This window comes from Buceros rhinoceros, unplaced genomic scaffold, assembly GCF_000710305.1.
Source record: "Buceros rhinoceros silvestris isolate BGI_N320 unplaced genomic scaffold, ASM71030v1 scaffold6567, whole genome shotgun sequence".
In the NCBI taxonomy this organism is placed as follows: domain Eukaryota; kingdom Metazoa; phylum Chordata; class Aves; order Bucerotiformes; family Bucerotidae; genus Buceros; species Buceros rhinoceros.
Window position 1 is genome coordinate 13,009 of NW_010420353.1, and position 18,896 is coordinate 31,904.

General features: G+C 40.1%; 1 protein-coding gene across 1 annotated transcript in view; it reads left to right on the forward strand.

Annotated features, from left to right (window-relative positions):
* ASPH (aspartate beta-hydroxylase) overlaps nt 1-18,896 on the forward strand; it is a 57,632-nt gene that overhangs the window by 4,927 nt on the left and 33,809 nt on the right. Inside the window, exons 4-7 of the mRNA XM_010139272.1 lie at nt 15,780-15,869; nt 17,079-17,153; nt 17,593-17,748; nt 18,442-18,501. Of these exons, the coding sequence (XP_010137574.1) occupies nt 15,780-15,869; nt 17,079-17,153; nt 17,593-17,748; nt 18,442-18,501 (381 nt within the window). The remainder of the gene's footprint in view (nt 1-15,779; nt 15,870-17,078; nt 17,154-17,592; nt 17,749-18,441; nt 18,502-18,896) is intronic.

Consider the following 18,896-nt stretch of genomic DNA (forward strand, 5'->3'; position numbering starts at 1 on the left):
GCTGAACCAGTTTGCAGTGGTTGGAATATTAGTTGGACTGAGATTGCCAAGGTGGGAGCTAGAAACATGCTGCTGCTTTGTTACGTGGCTGTTTTATGCAACTTGATACAGCTGGGAGCTCTGCCAGTAGATGACAGTGTTTCTATTATAAGCTTGTCTTATCATGCATTTAAACCTTATACTTCAAATGTGACATTAAAAGGTCACAGACGGAAAGTTATTTTTGTGATTTTGGAATTCTTGCTTAGAAGTATGATTTAATCTCATTTACCTTTTAAGAATACTTTCTGCAGTACAAAAAGGAAACGGTAAATTTTGAAAAGTTCCATAACATTGCTAGAAGTGATGAATATAAAAATACGTTTTCTCTAATAACTAGCATATAATTAACTGAAATTTCTGTAAATAGTTGTGCTTGTTTCTGTTTTCCATTTAATAACTAGAAAATGAACACCACTGTGGAGACTGAAGTTATGCCACTGGTGCAGACCCGATACCACATTCCCTCTTGAGGAATTTGCCTTCCAGAATTAGGTTTTTGTGGTAAAGAAAACCACGTAGTCAGCCCATGCTCAACTGCGTTAGGGTGACTTTCTAACTCCTGTGTGCATAGCTCCATTTATGTTTAATTTGTGAGGATTTTGTTGGTATGTACGTTGTGTTTGAAGACTTCGACTTTCTGGGGCTTTCCTCTGGGTCAGGCTACCATAACAGCAAGTGGTTTCTCTGCTAGTTTAATACTGACTGAAAAAGGAGATGTTTAATGCTAGGAGGTCACATGCTTTTTTCTTCTCTGTTCCTCAGCTCTTACCAAACCACTGTATATTGAAGTTGAGGCAAGTACAGTGGTTTCATGCTGTCCACTTCCACAATCTTTAGGCTTCACTACGAATTTAAAGATTTAATTTGCATATTAATGGTAAATATAATTTTACATTCATTTAATTTTGAGAAATGCTTCTACCAACATGAATTTATTTTATATTTCAAAGAATGGTTTAGTAGCTGATAACTTAGTAGTTCTCTATACTTCTCAGGTACACCTAAGTAGAAGAATTAGAATTTATTATTTTTTCCTGTATGTAGAAGGTATGATAGGCTCTGTTCTCTTTACTTGCTGAAATCAAAGGAGGTTTGATGTTTAAGTTCTCTTGAGATATTTGCGTAGTTTTAGAAATGGTGTTCAAGAAGTGTGTTCTTTTCCTCTTCCCTGGCCAAGTGAGAGAGAGGTGTGAAAAACCTACCTAAACCCCAGCCAGCCAACCAGCCCCTGTCTGTGGAGTTAGTTTTGTAGCCACTCATAAAAAGAATTCTCCAGGGTGGTTGAAGCAGTCTGCAGTTCTCTTGCAGGTTCTTTTTCATGGTATTTGTCATGTTCTCTCTTCTGATTTCTCAATTCCTTTTGGTACTGGGACAAGAGTCTTAATCTCCTCCTTTGAGAGCTGCAGTATCAGCAAAGCTCTTCCCACCGTTTGGCAGCTGCATTCTGATTAACTTCCTTCCAAGTACATTCTCCTTAGGAGGAGTGTTTCACCTCTGTAGATGCTTTAGGTTTAGCAGTATTATAAAAAAAATGCTCGTATAGGGAGTACCAGTGTCTGTTGCAATAGAATCTTTGGAGCCGAGCCATCTTTTATACTTCAGTCCTTTTTAACAAGCCACAATATCCTGAAAATTCTATTTAAATGGCTGCAGGAGTTAAAATTATTTTGGAACTGCAGCTAGAGAAGGTCATCAACGTATTGTTCTTGTGCATTTGGTTCAAATATTGAAGGCCAGCATGTGGTGGTTCTTGTAAACGAGATGCTTGCAGGACAAGGAGGGCTTTGTCTGGCTGAATGACTGTCGGCCAGCCCTCCACCACGCCATTTGAGGTAACGCTGCTGAATGGACAAAGATTTTGACATTCTGTTTCATTTAAATTAATGCTCGGACTCCTCTGGAAATAGTTATTTCCTTTGAGTCGCTCCTCCAGCACAGCATGGCCGCCTGATGGGCACTTGCAGTTCTGTCTCCGTTTTCAGGCACCTCTTGCCACGCTTACATGTGTTTATCAGTACGTGAGTTTTGCTTTGGAAAGCAGCTCTTCGGGATGACAGGGGTGAATGACGACCAAAAATAGTTTATTCAAAGGCCGGTATATTGCTCTCAGTTTTTGTGAAGAAGGGTTTGGTGGGTTTTATGGTAAAGACTGTTAGACGTATTCTTCTCTTTTCTGTGGTTCCCGTGGCGTCCCGGTCTTTTCAAGGAAAATATGCTGCTCGCTTCTATGTTATATTTTATAGGATAATTGCCAAGAGGCTTATTCTTGACTTAGTGCAAGAACAGGGCACCTGTGTGGTTCTTTGTGTGCTTACTGAAATTATATCTGAAGCCTGGAGTCTTTTGAGAGTGGTGGATTATTTTGGTTTGGTTTTAATGACAGATTCCAACAGGATAGAATGATACAAATATTTGAATTCTGTGTTTACAATGTAGATTTCATTCTTTAGTAAATATACTTATTTTGGTTTATGTCTTCACATCTTGTTTGGTCCAAATTTTGAAACCAAATTAGAATGCTGACTGACTACAGTGCATTAAGTCTATAAAATTTAATTTTTATAGAACTAAGCCATGGAAGAAGTTGGAGAGGGATGTTTATAATCCCTTGATTGCCTCCTGGATTCAGTCTGACCTTTTTAAACCTTTGGGCTATCCAGTGAAAAATTAAAGAGAATGGCTGGTCACTCAAGTAGAGGTTCTGGACATCCATGTACAAGGATGTGGAACATCACGGACTTGGAATTTTCCTCAGAATTATCATTGATACTTTCAGTATGTGCTGTAAGAAAAACATGTCGAAATGTGTTAAATGTCTCTGCCATGAGCTCCGCTATCTTGACTGTTTCATTAACCTGCACCTAATACTGCTTTGCAGTCTGCATGTGCGACATGTTCACTTAATTTGATGTCTTAACAATCTGTCCTTGCCCTGAGCCTGGTTTTCTGCTTCTCCTTCCAGCGTGAATGAGGTTAGAAGTGGGGGAAATTCCTCCCTCTTCTGCTTTAAAGCTTACCGATAATTGACATGTGTCATTGCTTGGTCATTCTGTTGTACTTTTCCCAGAATGGAAAAGTTGAGGTGTTTTTTAGTAATAACTGTAAAGCAGTGGATTTTATTTTAAAAAGCAAACAAATAACAGCAACAAAACCCCCTCAAACTCCAGCAACTTCCTTCCCACCCCAAAACAAGAAGGAAAAGCAAGGAGAGCGTTTATCATGGCTTATTTGTATTTTAGAAACACACCGGTTACATCAGTGGGTCTTGTAGCCCAAGACAGGAGCTTCGGGTGTCGAGAGTTCACAAGTGATGAGTTCATTCTTCCCTGCTCTGGCCATATATTGGCTACCTGTTAATTTTTATGTAGTGTTTGGAACGAATTCCTGAGGGTCGTGTATATCATGTAGAAAAAACATACCACAGGAAAAAATTATTGGGAATATATAAAAATTTGGAATATATAAAAATTATTGTCTCAGAAACCCAAACAAGCAAACGAACTGTAAAACCAGCCCCCAGCAAGTGGAGTCCTCACTTCTAAGCAAAATCAAAGTTCTACGTGGTAGCATCAGTGGGATCCTTAGCAGTATGTCGTTTGCTTTTCAGTGTTATTCTCAGCTGTCAGTTGCAAGCTCTCAAATTTGAACATGATGGTTTAAAAACAAAAAAGGCAAATTGGGTGATTTTAAGCAGCAGAGGATTCCTGTTAAATACGTGTCTAAAGGTAACTGCTGTGGCAAGAAAATGGAGGAATAATGGAGTTGGGTTTAGGATGAGGAAGAAGTGAAAGCAAAAGCTGCCACTTTATTTTCTACGATTTGAGCCTAATATTGTGCATGTTTATTGTCCAGATTACAGTCTGTACTTTGAAAGGTTCAGCTTTCCTAACCCCTTTGATTTCCTGACCAGCGTTCCTGTCAAGCCTGCTGTCTGTGATGTCTTTCACAGATCCGCCTTTTACAGTCTCCTCTTTCCGCCTAACTGCTGTCTCTTTTTTCCCCTCCCCTCTCTCTCTCTTTCCTCTATTCTCGTGTAGGCCTGACCAAAGATGGCAGTAATGAGAATATTGATTCCTTTGAGGAAGTCCTTAATATTTTAGCAGAGGAAAGCTCTGATTGGTTTTATGGCTTCCTCTCATTTCTCTATGATGTATTGACTCCCTTTGAAATACTAGAAGAAGAAGAGAGCGAAGCTGCAGATGATGTTGATGGTACGTCACAGAATGAAGGGGTTCAGGGAAAAAAGACTTGTGTTATTTTGGATTTACAGAACCAGTGACCGAGAGACTAATTTGATTGGCTTTCGAAAATGGCCATGAAATCATCAGTCTTAATCTAACAGGAATTAATGGCACTGAGGGGAACCTCCTGCCAGGACGCTCTAACGATTGAACCAAATTCAGCCATGCGATGTAGCTCCACTAGGGGAAAGCCGTTCAGCGACTTTTCCATTTTTGTGACAGGATGACAAATTCCACACGCTGGTGTAAATATGTAGAATAAAACGTGTATCTGCGGTTGTGTAGTCGGTTTCTGTATGTGCTTCAGTTTGTGCATTCTGTGCACAAAACTTACAAAGCTGAGTGTAATTCCCGCTGCTGTTAACTCTCTAGCATTTGTCCTTCCAGCAAACGTTACCGGAAGTGTTCTGTAACAGCTTTGACTGTAAGGTATTCCAGCATGACTGCGTTGTGTAAATACGTATTTGTATGTGGACCCTTAACACAGACATGGCAATGATAATTCCCTTGTGCAATATAATTTTAATAAATAATTTATTTTGTGAGTCACTCATTTCTCAGATTCTTTTTACCTGTTCAAGTACAAGCACTTCATTAAGTGCTTCAAAATTTTGCAGAAACGTTGATTTTGAAGGTCGCTAACATCTGTTGTGTTCAGAAAATACAGTGTCGTTTTATGGTTTATTCCCACTGATTTGTCTGTTTTCAAACAAAGTTTTCAGTTGTTTTCTCTTAATAGAACAAACATACCAAAGGGCTGTTCTAAATTTGTTGGAGTTTTTTTCAGGTGGACCTTTTATGGAAGCGGGAAGCTGTGATTATGTATTTCTAATGTAATACTAAACGTATTAAAGGCTAAATGGAAATTAGATTTTAATGTCTTCTATTCCTTGCTAAATTCAAGAGCTTAATGCAGCTTTGCAAATTTTCACCCTTTTCTCTGAAACTGTTTCATGATAGTCGTTCCAAAAGTATTTGTCATGTGCATGAAGTCTGTCTGCTATCGTAAAGTTATTGGTGTGGAAAGGGGAGTTCGTGGTTGTGTTCCGCAGTCTGTATCAGGGACTAAAAGCTGAAACTGAGCTGTCATTTTAAGACCTGAATAGTGTACTCCATCAGATTGTGATTAAAACCTATGAAACTGCTTCTCGTGACACCTGCTGTGCTCCAGTTTGTATCTGTTTCCCATGTAAAATTTACGCTCCAGTTTTAACAGCAGTGGGGGCAGGCTGAAATTTGAACCTGAAGCCACAAGAACACTTTTCCTTCCAAATATTTGAGGATTTAGCATATAAGAAAGCTAATAATACATACACTTAATGGGTTTTAGGAGGAGGTATATAAAACAAAGCAAAGCAAATAAAAGGGAAAATAAACGCTAGTAAACCTGTGGTTTTTACTTAGATGTTTCTTAGCAAGTATCGAAGATACAGTTCATAAACAAGCTGGGTCTGTTTGGTTTGGATTTTTTCCCCTCTTAATTTTAGAAGCAGATTTGAATAAGAAACAAGAGTTTCATCACTACTGTGGGTTAATAATGTCACTCAATATAAATTAGAAAAATAGGGAGCGTTGAATTCTGCTGTAGGTGCTTCAGTAATGGAGCTGGATAGGCAAGAGAGGAGAAGACGCCTGCTGTGAGAATTGTCTCATGGATTTTATACCGCACAGTTAAATACACACTGATAATCTGGTGAAGTTTCAAGTGAAATGGAGATAAATAGCTTGCTCGAACCACGGGAAAAGCAAGCCAAGGGAGTTCTGAGGAAATGGAAACCTGAATTTTTAGTTTGATTTGTGGTGACAGTTTTCTAAAATACAGTCAGTGTATTAATGTTTTTAAAAGTGCAGAAAATGTTTAAAACTGCAGATAGAAAGCTGTGACACCTTTTCCCTCTGATAGAATTTTAGAATAAGGCAAAGCTGCTCTTTTCTACCTGCAGGTTTTGGACTGAGAAGGGAAAACAGGAGCGAATTAGTATCAAACAATGCTTTTAATGAGGAAAGGGTGGTGTTTGACTGATGGAGCCTGCTAGGTTTTGTAGCTAGTGAAGAATGGAAGATGTAGTGATTTCATGTTGAATTGGGCATGGAGCTTTTATTAGCTACCTTCATGCTCCTTACAGGTCACTTATATTAAATTTTACAGAGCCCCAGCAGTAAATGTCTGCGTCTGAGGTTGTAGTCTTCCAGTCTGACCAGCGTTTTTAGAAAGGTATTTGCCTTTGCCAGCGTGTTGGTAAGTGTTTGGTGTTCTAACTGCCAGTCCTCAGCAGAAGGTTACAACCTTCAAACGAACCACTGCGTTAACCTGCCGAGCAAAAGCTTCTGCTTGCTTTGCTGTGATACTGATGTAAAGAAATTGTAGAGAAAACCCCTTAATACCCGTATATCTGAAACGGCTGAGAACTTGGGGAAGGTTCGAACCCCAGATTTCTGTGAGCACCTTCAACAATCCTTAATTTGGAAGTAAGACAGTGTTTCTTATTGGGGGGAGCAGATTTCAGTGCTCGTGATATATAGACTAACTTAGCATTGAAGAGAACAAACAGAAAATTGTTTGCATATTTGTTGAAATTCTTTTTGCCGCAACTTCCTGCCAGTACTTCCCCCCCGACCCCTCAGAGAATGAGACTGTTTTCAGTCTTTCTCTCTATACCACAGGTATTGTAAACATGATTTGATTAATACTGGAGAGCTGGGGAAAGCTGCTGCGGCTGTTTCAGGCATTTGGGACAGACTCACGCTATTTTCCCGATTTGGGTGCCATCAGTTAAGCAGCAGAAATACCCTAAATATGGTGTTTCTTAGGGCCAGTTTGGGTGGTTTCCTCAAGGTGAGGCTGATAAAGGCAAGTCTGGCTTCTTGGCTGCTTCTGTCTTCTCGTCCAAGACGCAACATCTGGGATTTCAGAAAAGAAAATGCATTCTGTCCAGTGTCTCCAATTTGAATTTTTCTTCTAAAGTTAAGCAGTTAATTAAGCAAGAGATATTAAAGCAACTTACTGAGAATGTGTGGAGAGCGTGTGAACTCGGGCAGCTCTCTTGCACTCGGGAGGGCTACAGACAGGCAGCGAGTTTGTCTGTCAGCTGCCTAGGGCTGGCCTTGACCATGGGATTCCTCCGGTAAATCCTCCTCCACATGTCAGTGGATAAGCCACCTCAATTAGCTGACATTTGTTGCACGATTCGGGAGGTTAAAAGGGTTCACGCAGGTAGATGTTGTGGTGAAATGGATTTACTCATGCGGCAAAGCCTTGTGCATAAGGCGGCTATGGAGGTTTTCAGTATTATTAAATGAACAGAGTTGGCATATGCAAGAGCAAACGTCAGGTTTCTCAACATTAATAAATATGAGACTGTTACCTGTCAACACCTGTGAAATTGCTGAAAAAGACGGAGTGCTTTGTGTTATCTCTTGGTTTTGTTTTGCAGTGTTTATCTTTCTGAGTAAAAACCACGTTGGTGTATTTCTCTTGATGCTGGCGTTCTAAAGCTGTGCTCTGAATTGGGGTGTCCTTTGGCGGATGCTGCTCTTAAAGACTTTAATGAGGAAAAATAGATTTTTATGCAAAAAATGCATAAATGGATTTTTATTGCAGAATTAGAATGGTTTGTAATACTTTCAAGTTTCCGAGAACCAGTTGAAGTACTAAGTTACCTACCATTATGTCAAAACGCCCGCTTTGACCTGGGTGTTTAATTCTTAGTGTGACTGTTCCCAACAGATCTTTGGATAGACACCTGAATAGGAACTTAGACTAAGGGTTCAGTTATGTGATTCATAACATTCTGGACATGGCTTTGTGTGCCCCAAGGCTGTAAGAGCTGCAGTCCTGGCCAATGAGTTTCCTTCGAAGCCAGATTTTGTCAGGACATCGCTGTCCTGAAGTGTTTTGCGTTCAAGTTTTGCTTCAGCTTATTTGGGGCTCACAAATGTGACTTGCCTGTGCTGTAGCTGTTGAGGGGACCCAGTCCAAGATGCAGCAGAATTTCTGTCTCATGATTTTTACGTAAGGCTTTGAACTCTATTGTTCTGCATACTTTTTCTGTAGATGGGTCTGTTTGTAGCATCGTTTACAGAAGCGTGTCACGCATTGGTAAGTCACTGAGAGCGTTAACACTATTCAGGCTGAGACAAATTGTTGTGTACCTGAATATTTAACAAGTGAAATATCAATAATCAGTGAACAAGGTATTTTGTAATTTTTCAATGTGGTGCTCATATTTGATATAAATAATTTCAAATATCTGTATGGTAATTTTTGGTATGCGGGTCTTTGTAAAATTCTGTTATCGCTGTAAAGAAATGCTCTTAAGAATGTACCTTAAAATATCCAGTAACATTTGATTTTACTATGAAAAGAGGGGAGGAGGTGGGAAGTTAAGTATGGCTTTGTGCAACTGTGCTGAGTACCTTTTATTATTGACACAGTTTGGGTAGTTATTGTTTTAGGGAAAACCAAACTTGGGGTTCAGATGTCCGATGTTTTATATGTCCGATGATAATCCAGTCTCTTTCGCTGGTGTTAGAAAGATGAGACTAATTATTATTTGTATTTTGGGAAGGCTTTTGCCTCTGCACCTCTTGCGGAACCAGGTCCAAAGCACAGTCAAGGTGCTGGCTGACCGCAGCCTCTGTTAGCTGCAGTGGGGAGAGGGCAGCACCTGCCCTTGGAGGGGAGGGTTTGTAAAAGTCTCGTATAAAAATCTGAACAGTCTTACATAGTGTTAGGTAAAGCAGGACGTAAGGGAACTGAAGTGAAATGGTGGCTGCTTTCGCAGTGTGAGCTACCTTTGCTGAAACACGTATTTCTCCTTTGGCTAAACATTGTAAGTAAAATACCCAGTTTATATAATCTGCAGTACGCACGTGCTTGAAGATCCTTCGATTTAATATTCTTATTAAATATTTATCAGCTAGTATAGCAATAGAAGTTAGTGGGTTTGAGAGAGAACGGGCACCTAGCAGAGGAATCAGCTGGGTATTGGTCCTGATTACGTGACGTCGTGTTGTCTGGAGGGAACTGAGCGAGCTCGCGGAGGTTCAGAAGCGTCTCAAGCAGCGGGTGTCTGGTGATGTGGTACTTCTCTGGGAGTAGATAGTCCTCTGCCTCAGACCTCGTGGTGCTCTTGTGACTGAAGATGCTTTACTCTTCATGAGTTCCCCTTTGGTAGCTCTCCATAGCAGCGTACTGACAATTTTTTACGTAGCGTGGCAGGTCAGAAAACTTTTGTTATGTTCATTGACCATTGCAGATACGTTCATAACCTCTTTCCATTTTACAACAAATCAGGTGAGGAGCCAGGAGGGGTAGCCAGGAAAAAAACTAAAGGCAAAGGTATTTTTTATGTTCTTTTTCTTGCGGAACTTTGTGCAGGTAACGGCGTCTGCACTGCATGCGGGCTGCAAACACGGATGGCAGGTTGCGTGATGGTAACTAATCCTGGCTGTGCTGGCGGAGTGGGGTGGAATGGTGCGGCAAACCACTGCCCGCCCTGTTGTGCAGCAAGTTGTTTCATTTTACTACCGATCGTAATTCAATGGCTATGTGAGTGCTTTCCTAACTAGAGATTGTGTTTTGTTTGTGCAGATTTTTCACAACAGTTGTTTTGTTTGGATTTGAAGTAGCTTATGATAACTTCATATTCTGCATGTCTGGAAGAAAGTTCTGGTGTATGTGCAGGCGCTGCTCTGGGTGAAATCCTCCTTTCATGAATTCACGATATTGTCATTGGACTTGAGAATCTTAATTGCTGCTTAAGTCTGTACTTAGAGTTTCACCTCCTTCTTATGGGAGGAGAAATTTAGGTCAAGTTCAGTAACTTCTCCTGTAGTTTTACTTGCAGGATTGATTGCAGTGATGAATTCAAAATTTTCCAAAAGCTTAAGATAGAGCAGCTTGCCATTGATTTATGCCATGTATTAATTCATAATTATGTTGCTGTATGAACTGGACATAATGGTCTAATAAATGTCTTGTAGCGATTCACTCCTGAGTTGTGGGTTACTTCTCAGTGTTTGACACGAGACTGAAGAACTGCTATGATGTATTTCAAACGCTTTATGTCAAAAACCCAGTTATTCCGTGTCGTTATTCCTTTCAGACTGAGCTATGTGATTGAGTTGTTCACCCTGCAGAAGTGTTACACAGCGGTTAGAGGCGGTTGTTCCAGGAGGAATGTTGATGCTTGCCTGCTTTTCTTGACTGCAGTTGCTCTCCAAAGTGTGAATAAAAATAGAGCCATTGTATGTTATGTATAAAATCTTCATTGCTTTTTAGAAGTGTAGGGATATTAAATTTAAAATTATATATAAATAATGCATACAGAGATTTAACTGAAAATTTTTACATTATATTAAGAATTCCTTGTTCTGGAGAGCGCTGCTGCTAGTGACAAACTTTTTCAAAACTGTGGGCAAAGCGGAAGTACATATTGCACATTTAAATTTCGAGGATGCTGTTCTGACTGTCCTGATGTATGATCTAGAGACTGTGTCCTGGCCAATGTGAACTGAAATGGAGTAAATAAGCACAGCAAATACTGCTCAAAGTAAAGCAAACAAAAAAGCATTATTTATATGCTGCATATGGAAACGCAAAGATGTCAGAATTAATTTGCAGCTGTGACCTTGATTTTACCGAATGTGGTCAAACCAAGGTAAAGTTTTTGGAGTCGATTGAATTCACCAGGACATTGCTGTTTCTTCTTGATTATTGTCTACTTACATTTGTGTAAAGCATCCTTCAGATATATTTTTTTAAGTCTGGCTTAATCTGAGGTAGCAATGTCAGTAAAATCTTGCAGTGTGCTTTTTGTTAGCTGAATGCTTGATGGGATGCAGTGGCAGGAAGCTGAGGTTGTTGGCTGGCTGCATGGCCTGAGAGACTTCTAAAAGTCCCAACTAATGCGTTTGAATTGCTGAAAGCTTAAATAGTTAATTATAGAAGGTTAAACTGGCATCTAACAACCATTAAGAATTGAATCACGGCTTTTAGACAGTTGTTCACAAGCTGTTTTCTGACCTAAGGATGATTCTCTTATCAAACATTTCCTCTTTTTTTTAAATGAAAAATGAAAAAGTAAAAGAAGCTGTTAAAGAGCCACTCAGGAAATTAAAAGAGAAGCAGGAATCCAAGAAAGAGGAAGTCAAAGGGGAGGAGGAAAAGAAGAAAGCCCGGAAAGGAAAAGATGCTACTGATCGAAAGGACAAGAAGGCTGTTGCTGTGAATAAATTAAAGAAAGATCCTGACAAGGCTACAAGAGACAGAGGAAAGGAAAAAGGCCTGGACAAAAACGCGAAATCCAAGGAGACTACAAAAAAGTCAGCCAATGAAAAAGAGGGGGCTGTTCAGGTGGGAAAAGACAAAGAAACAAAAAAGGTAGTTAAAAAACCATCCAAGGAGGACAAGAAAGAAAAGAAATAAACAGCGTTCCCATTCTGCTGATGAGGAACAGGGCTCAAGGGTGGGACATCCAGCGTGTTTAGAGGAGTGTGGTGATTATGGCAATAAGAAGATAGGATTTTCTGGCAGGCAGAGTGAACAAAGGCCGTCGATCAAAACATTGTGAAAGCTGTTACGTGTGTACTGGCATTGTGAGCGCAAAGCACAACCGTGGAAGTCGGCCGCGTCCGTCCGTCGATACGCCTGGCTCGCAATGCGCGTCGCAAACTGAAACGGCAAAGCTGTGCCGAGGGCTTCGAGCATGCTCTAAATCTGGTGGTTTGGCTTTTGTTTTTTCTTTTCCTTTCTTTGTTTCATTGTACTGAAATGCTGTTCTCTTGATGTGGGGGTGAAAGTGTAGTGCTGTATATCAAATGCAAGTTTAAAAGCAATATTTAGAGGGTTATCTGGACACATAGTGGAAACCCACACGAAAATATTTCTCGTTCACAAAAACAACCAAGAGGAAGGTTAGTGGAATGCTTTGTCATAGGAACTTAGCAAATGTATGTAAAGTATTCCCTGCTAAAGGTTTTTTCCCTAAGTAGACTGAGAAAACTATTTACTACACAAACACTCGAACCAGCTTTAGCGTCACATTTATTTACGAGACTTCAGTGTGTACCCAACCGAAATGCTGCAATGCTTTTGTCTATTGATCCTGTGACGGTATGTTCTACTGACCTTCCTTTTTGGATTTATTTATTTAATAGCTGCCTTAGGTCTGAAAACTTGATTCATTGTCACTTTTCAGTTAATTGTGTCCTGATTTTTCCAAGTCTTCCAAGCTTCTGGAAATAGCTCTGAAAATGAGGTCACCTCCTTCACCCTGGTTGGGTACGGTTGGATTCCAGTCCTGTTTTAAGAACTGATTTGCTACTACTCCCATATGCTGGTTCAGGTTTCTGAGGGGAAGGAACATTTTCTACATTTACTAGACAAATAATATCACTCCGTTTATTGAAATACTAATTGCACAATAAAATTACACAAGATGCAGAACAAAGGTTGTAATGAAAGTTGAGGATTTGTTGTTATGCTGCAGTATTGTTTTGAAGAAAACAAACAAACCTAAGGAGTGAAGTTGAGCATGAGTATATGGGGGGTAGAATGAGATTAGAGTCCTGAAGGTTGATTCTGTGTATGGTTTTGCTTAACTTTTGTGTACAACAGTTGAAAATACACATCTCAGGCTTTCAGTGCAGCACATATGTGTCTCTGTGAGATGCTTTGATCCCTAGAGGTATCAGATGTGGTAACAGAGGAAGATATAATCTGATTTTTCTTTTTTTGAGAAAATCTATGAAAGATCACTCACGTGAAAGCTGTAGAAAATAGCACAGTAGCTTAAGCCTTTACTGTGGTAGTTAACAGGTGATACACCGAGCTATTTCCTAAATGTGAGCAGGAGCGAAACGTGTCATACGAGCATTATACTGCTTAGAAAAAACTCGGCACAATGAAGCTCTAATAAATGCATTTGCGGTCTCTCATGGTTTTGGTGATGATAGACGTGTTTATTCATCTTTGCTGAGTGTTAAGATTCACATTGGACAGAGGAGCACTCGAATCCCACTTCTCGGGAGTGGTGCCGCAGTGCTATAGTGCACGTCACTGTATTTTCTCCCCTGATGTGTCAGAAGTTGGAACTGTCCAGGAGTGAAATTTGGAATGAGTTGCCTTTCTGATTAATTTGGGTTTTTTTCCTTTTCCAAAGAATGTTTTATTTGAGCAGCACTCCAGGCAGTTGAGATAGCCACACAATAAAGTGGGATTTGTGCCCCAGAGATCTGTGGTGCTGTTGTAGTCTATGAAATATTATTGTCAGTCAACTCAACGTGGCAAAGCTCAAAAATGTTCCACACAAGTCAAAACGAACTGCAACTGGATTTTAATAAAAAATGGAGAGAAAATAGAATCTTGCAAAAAGTAGATGATGGATCGTAGTACATCCTTCACAGGCTTGAATAGGAATCGGTGATAAACGTGGGATGGATGCGTAGAAAAAAAACTTGAAAGCAAAGTTGAGAAATGCACAAGTAAAACAAAGAAATACTCTTACTAGTCCCTTTTTCACGCCCTAAGCACTTGTTGGTTGTGAAATAGCGACGCTCGCTTGAAGTACTTTGTTTATTGTTCTCGAAGCAGTGCAAGTGGTTGTCTGGAACTGGAGCTGAGGATTATTGGAGGACAGGATTTACTTAAGTGTAAACCTAAGGGAGGTGACCTGTGTGTGTGAAAGTGAGGTGGCTGTTTCCCCTCATGTGGCAAATATAAGTGGTTTTGTTGTCTTCATATGTAGTTAAAGATGTTTGTAGAAGGAATTAACTTCTTAATCTTGTGGCCATCAACGTTTCTGCAGCCAAAGATGACTGTAAGTCTTATTTTTCAATATTTCAGGGTTGTTTTAATGATGCAGAAGAAAATTGGCACAAGATGAAGTCTAAATTTGGCTGGTGTTTTTTCTAGCTTCTGCCCTTGACTCCATAGTAGTGGACTCGTAGTTGCAGTGCTTTTAGATAGAGCCTAACTACTACTTACCTTTGTGTAATTTAAATTATTTAAAAGGTGTAGGTAGATTCAATTCTGTTATTCCTGTTCCCGTTTCTCATGTCAGGTGATGGAATAAAGAAATACTCTGTGTTTCTCTCAATGCATAAAATAATCAAATCTCTCTAGTTTACCCAAAGCTGTTTTGAGCCCTGCTAGTCCTGTTGGTATTGAGATGTTTGACTGTAGTAGAAATGCGGTAATTTTTTTTTTTTTTCAACTTTCCTGACATGAAATATAATACTCATATTGTTCCACTTAAAGTACTGCGGTACAGGAGTGTTCACTGTAGTGTAGCCTCCACCTTCTTAAATATTTTTCTGTTGATTTCTCTGCATAGAGCTCTTGAGAAACCAGTCCGGGCAGCATGCATGTGTGGGCTTGTTTAAGAGGGTAGTTTTATCTTAATTGACCTTTGAACTTACACTTAATTATGAACCTAGAATAAATGATGTAGGGTTATCGGAGAATTCCGTTTGGAAGGGACTTCAGGAGATGCTTGTTCCAGCATTCTGCGCAGGACGGGATTATCTCAGAGGTGTGGCCAGGTCATTACCTAGTGTGTGGTCTTCAAAACCTCCAGGGATGGGAATGCACAACCTCTCCGTGCTGCCTTCTCCGCTGATTTGACTGTCCTTGAGTGTGGGTGCACATGTGTGTGTGTGCTTCTACCCAGTCTCTGAATGTCTCTTAAGTCTCACTTGAATCCTCCCTGAAGGACAGCTGAGAGGAGGATTAGGCTAACACCAATACTGTCTTCTTGAGGGTGGGGTGTCTTAGGGTATGGCATAATCTTTGAAGGGTATGAATTACCTTTATCTCTTGCCGGGGTGTTGATAGTTGCAGTTGTAGGTTGCTTTCTTTCAATTGTAATTAATTTCAAAGACTCTATGGTATAGATAGTAAGCATCTCAGTAGTGAAATCCCATCACTCATACGTTTTCTGTGGTAACTTAGTTGTCAAAAGGAACTGGAGATTGAAATTATCTTATTTTGAAGAAACTACAGCTTTGTGTCAGATCTGAGATTTAACATATGCAGTTAAAATATTTTTTCTTATTCTGCACAGTGTTTATTGTAACGTTCAAATTAGTTCTTTGTAAAACCTATAAAAATTGGTCATATGAAGCACTTTTTGTCCGAAGAGAAAACAGTGAGGAAAACCTGCTGCCTGTTTTACTTCTGGATGCTGAATAGATGTTGAGAATAGCATAGGCATTTGTTCAGTTTCTTTGAAATAAAGGCAAGTGCTTAAATCTCTGTCTCTTTTTTCCTCTTGTTGCATGTTTGTCCTCAAAACATACTCGTTTCCTATCTGAGCACGCTTTACTCTTTGTTTACCTGACTGTGTATCAGGACAGCCCTGTAATTGTGGTTAATTGTTTGAATGCGTTTCGGAGAGTTTAACATCAGTTAGTTTAATTGGAACAACTTTCTTAGTTGATAATTGAAATGGATCCAAAAGAGCACGCAGTTAACTTTGTAACTGACAAATGCAGGCCTTAAAGAAAGATCTGTCCCAGCACAGCCAGCATCACCCGAGCCTGCGGAGAGCCCCCAGCCTGCTGAGGAGCCAGATGTCCAATCAGGTAAGGCCTCTCATAGGTGAATAATTTTCTGCTGATGTACAGTTCTGGTTTTAATACGTATGCAACAGTAGACCCAGTCAGAACAGTAGGAGATTCTCCACCTCTAAAAAAAAAAAAAAAAACCAAACCAAAAAAGGCAAATAAAAAAAAATCCTACAACCAGCTTCAGAAGACTAATCAAGTGCTTTTCCACTAAAACCAAGAATATATGTTAAATACAGTAAATACAGCTTCTACTCTTGAAAAAATAATTTAAACATTTTAAGAGCCCCATAGTGTTAGTAAAATTTATTAAGTTCAAGAGGAATTAAAGTTTTTACAGATCAGCTTTCAGATGTGTGATTTGCATTTTAGCGTTATTCAGAGAGTCCGTGTTTTTTCCTGTTCCCCGAAGAGGCTCATCCTGAACTGATCACAAGAACCCACAAATGTGGAGTATATGGCCAATAAAATGGAATATAGAATTTTTTTTAAAAGACTTGCATTACTTTAAGTTATTTATAAAATAAATCAAGTTGTCATTTCCTGTGGAGTTTTTTTTTCATAACTGGGACCAATTTGTGTCTTTATTTGAAAACTGCTGTGATTTGGTTTTGTGCTGTTGGGTTTCTCAGTGTCCACTTCAAGATGTTTCTATGAAGGCAACACCCCATACAAATTCCTCTAGTGTCCTGGGCTGGTGTGTGTGAGGACAATCACTTGGCTCTGAAATCAGTTAGTGATTTATCCTGCCGTGAATTGCCAGGAGAAGACCTTGCTGCTGTCATGTTAGTGTATTTACTTTCCCCGCTTATAAAGCCACCAAAACCTGCAAGTGACATTCTGTTGTCACACATGATATGGTAGCGCTGCTGCCTGAATGTAGGACAGTGACGGAAGAAAGTGTTAGTGAAATAATATTTAGAGAATTCTTGGTTCGAACAGTTGTCTGGAATTATTAATGTTACTGCCACCCGGAAAATTCCACGTGCAGAAAAGGCAGCGTACATCTTCTGAATGACTCTGTGATTGATGCGGTACTTTCCATACTGGAGAGTAAGCAAAAGCAGATCGGTTTTGTAATTGCAGAGGGTCACCAAGTCCATCTCTGTGGGACTTTATGGAATGGAGTAAGAAACTTTCTGGAGGCTCCTAAAAGCTGTGAGCCTGAAGCTAATGTTTAGACTTTGCCTTTGCACTTACCTTCACTCCCGTTTATAATCCTTTCAGAGCACAAGGATGCCGACGTAGAATTGGAAGAGGAAGTTCAGCCTGTTCTTCGTGAAGATCTCCATTCCCAGCCTGGTAATGCACTAACGCTTCGAAATCCCCCACAGCTTTATAAACACTGCCATAGGTGAGATGAATCGCACGGGCTGGGTTTGGGCTTGGTACGCGCTGCAGGACTTCTGTTTGCACAAAATGTTCTGGTCAGCTACTTTCTCATTTTCAAGTAAATTCAGCCACCACATCCTAAAACTGTGGCCTCTTACCCAGAGGCCTTTGCAGCAGTAGCTCAAATCAGGCAGTTGGCATCAACTTCCTCAGGATGCTGTGTAGAGCACAGGAATGGGCAAACAGAGGCAGCTTCTGCTGGAATGAGCAGACAAGTCATCTGTCCCCCTCCCTGCCCCCTCTGAGGACTAGCTGAAGAGCTCAAAGGGTGTGCCGAGGACTGAAAATTTGCTGGTCACAGAATTGACCAGAGAGTCTGTATTCTCTGTCTGTCTGTCTCACTGATCAGGAGAGAGCCGTGAAGATGTGGCTGAAAGTGTACATGACCACTGGCAAGAGAAGGAAGAAATCCCTGGAGAAACTCTTGAAGCTCCTACACCAGATGACTTGCTCGGAGAATTAGAGAAAGAAATGCCATATGAGACACCAGACTCAGTGCAGAAAGGTATGTGAATGACTAAATACATCTAAAGTTAAATTTTCCAAAAAGACAAGGAACAGACAAATGGCAGTATGTCTCATTAAAAACTCAACTCCTAATTTCTACGTGTAGTACAGATTTAAATGTCAACCACAGCAAGTAGTATTTAGCAAATAATTTTTTTTTTAACATCGAAATGGGATTATGTAATGCCCTGTGTTTTGGAATCCAGGTAGCTCTACATTATTGTTTAATTACTGGTGTATTGGCTTTCGATCAAGCCGGTTAATCCGTGCTGCGGGTATACGTATCTCCCCCCAGCAGAGGGACTCGTATGGAGCCTGCTTCTGGACTTCCTGGGTTATTAAACTCAGTGGGAAGAGTTTATTAGCACAGCCTTTCTGTAGACAGACTTACTCTCACTCTACTTCCCTTCTACTGTGACTCTCTGAGGGATTGTAACCCATGAACATATTGCAAGTCTTGCTGAGAACATCACGTGAAGATGATGCGCGTATCCTGCTGCCTTGGGGCCTTGACAGGGTGATAAACATTGTTTGCCATCAAAATATTAAAGCAGAATCGTATGATTGAAATCCAGCTTAGGGAAAAGTATTTCTGAATGCTTTTTTTTACATAATATCCTGCTGTATGGTCTGCCGTGTCATGTGTTGATTTAAACATTTTAAAATTTGTGAACACACGTTTGTTTCTCAGATGCTGATGACTCGGCCTATGATCTTGGAGGAACAGAACCTGAACCGTATGAAGCTCCAGGTATAATTTTGTTTTTTCCAAACTTAGTAGTGCTGATTTTCTGCCTAAATGTAGCAGATTACATGAGAAAGCAACATAGAAAAGGTTAGGCTGATTTAGGTATATATAATATTGAATATTTTGTCTCCCAACGATTCTTGATTGGCTTGGATATTTTTACTTTGGCCAAGATGATTGCATCGTATTTGTATGGCAGATGGTTCTTAAAAAGAATGGGTGATGGCTACAGAAACTTTGCTTGCACTGGTGCCAGAACTTCATTTTTACTTTTCTCTGTGGTATTGGCTGTTGTGTGTGGTTGGGATCTGGAGAGGCAAGAGACCTGTGGTTGCACAGTCTGAGAAAGTGAGAACAAGATCTATGGCCTGAATTCCTGTCCTCTTACAGTCTGCAGT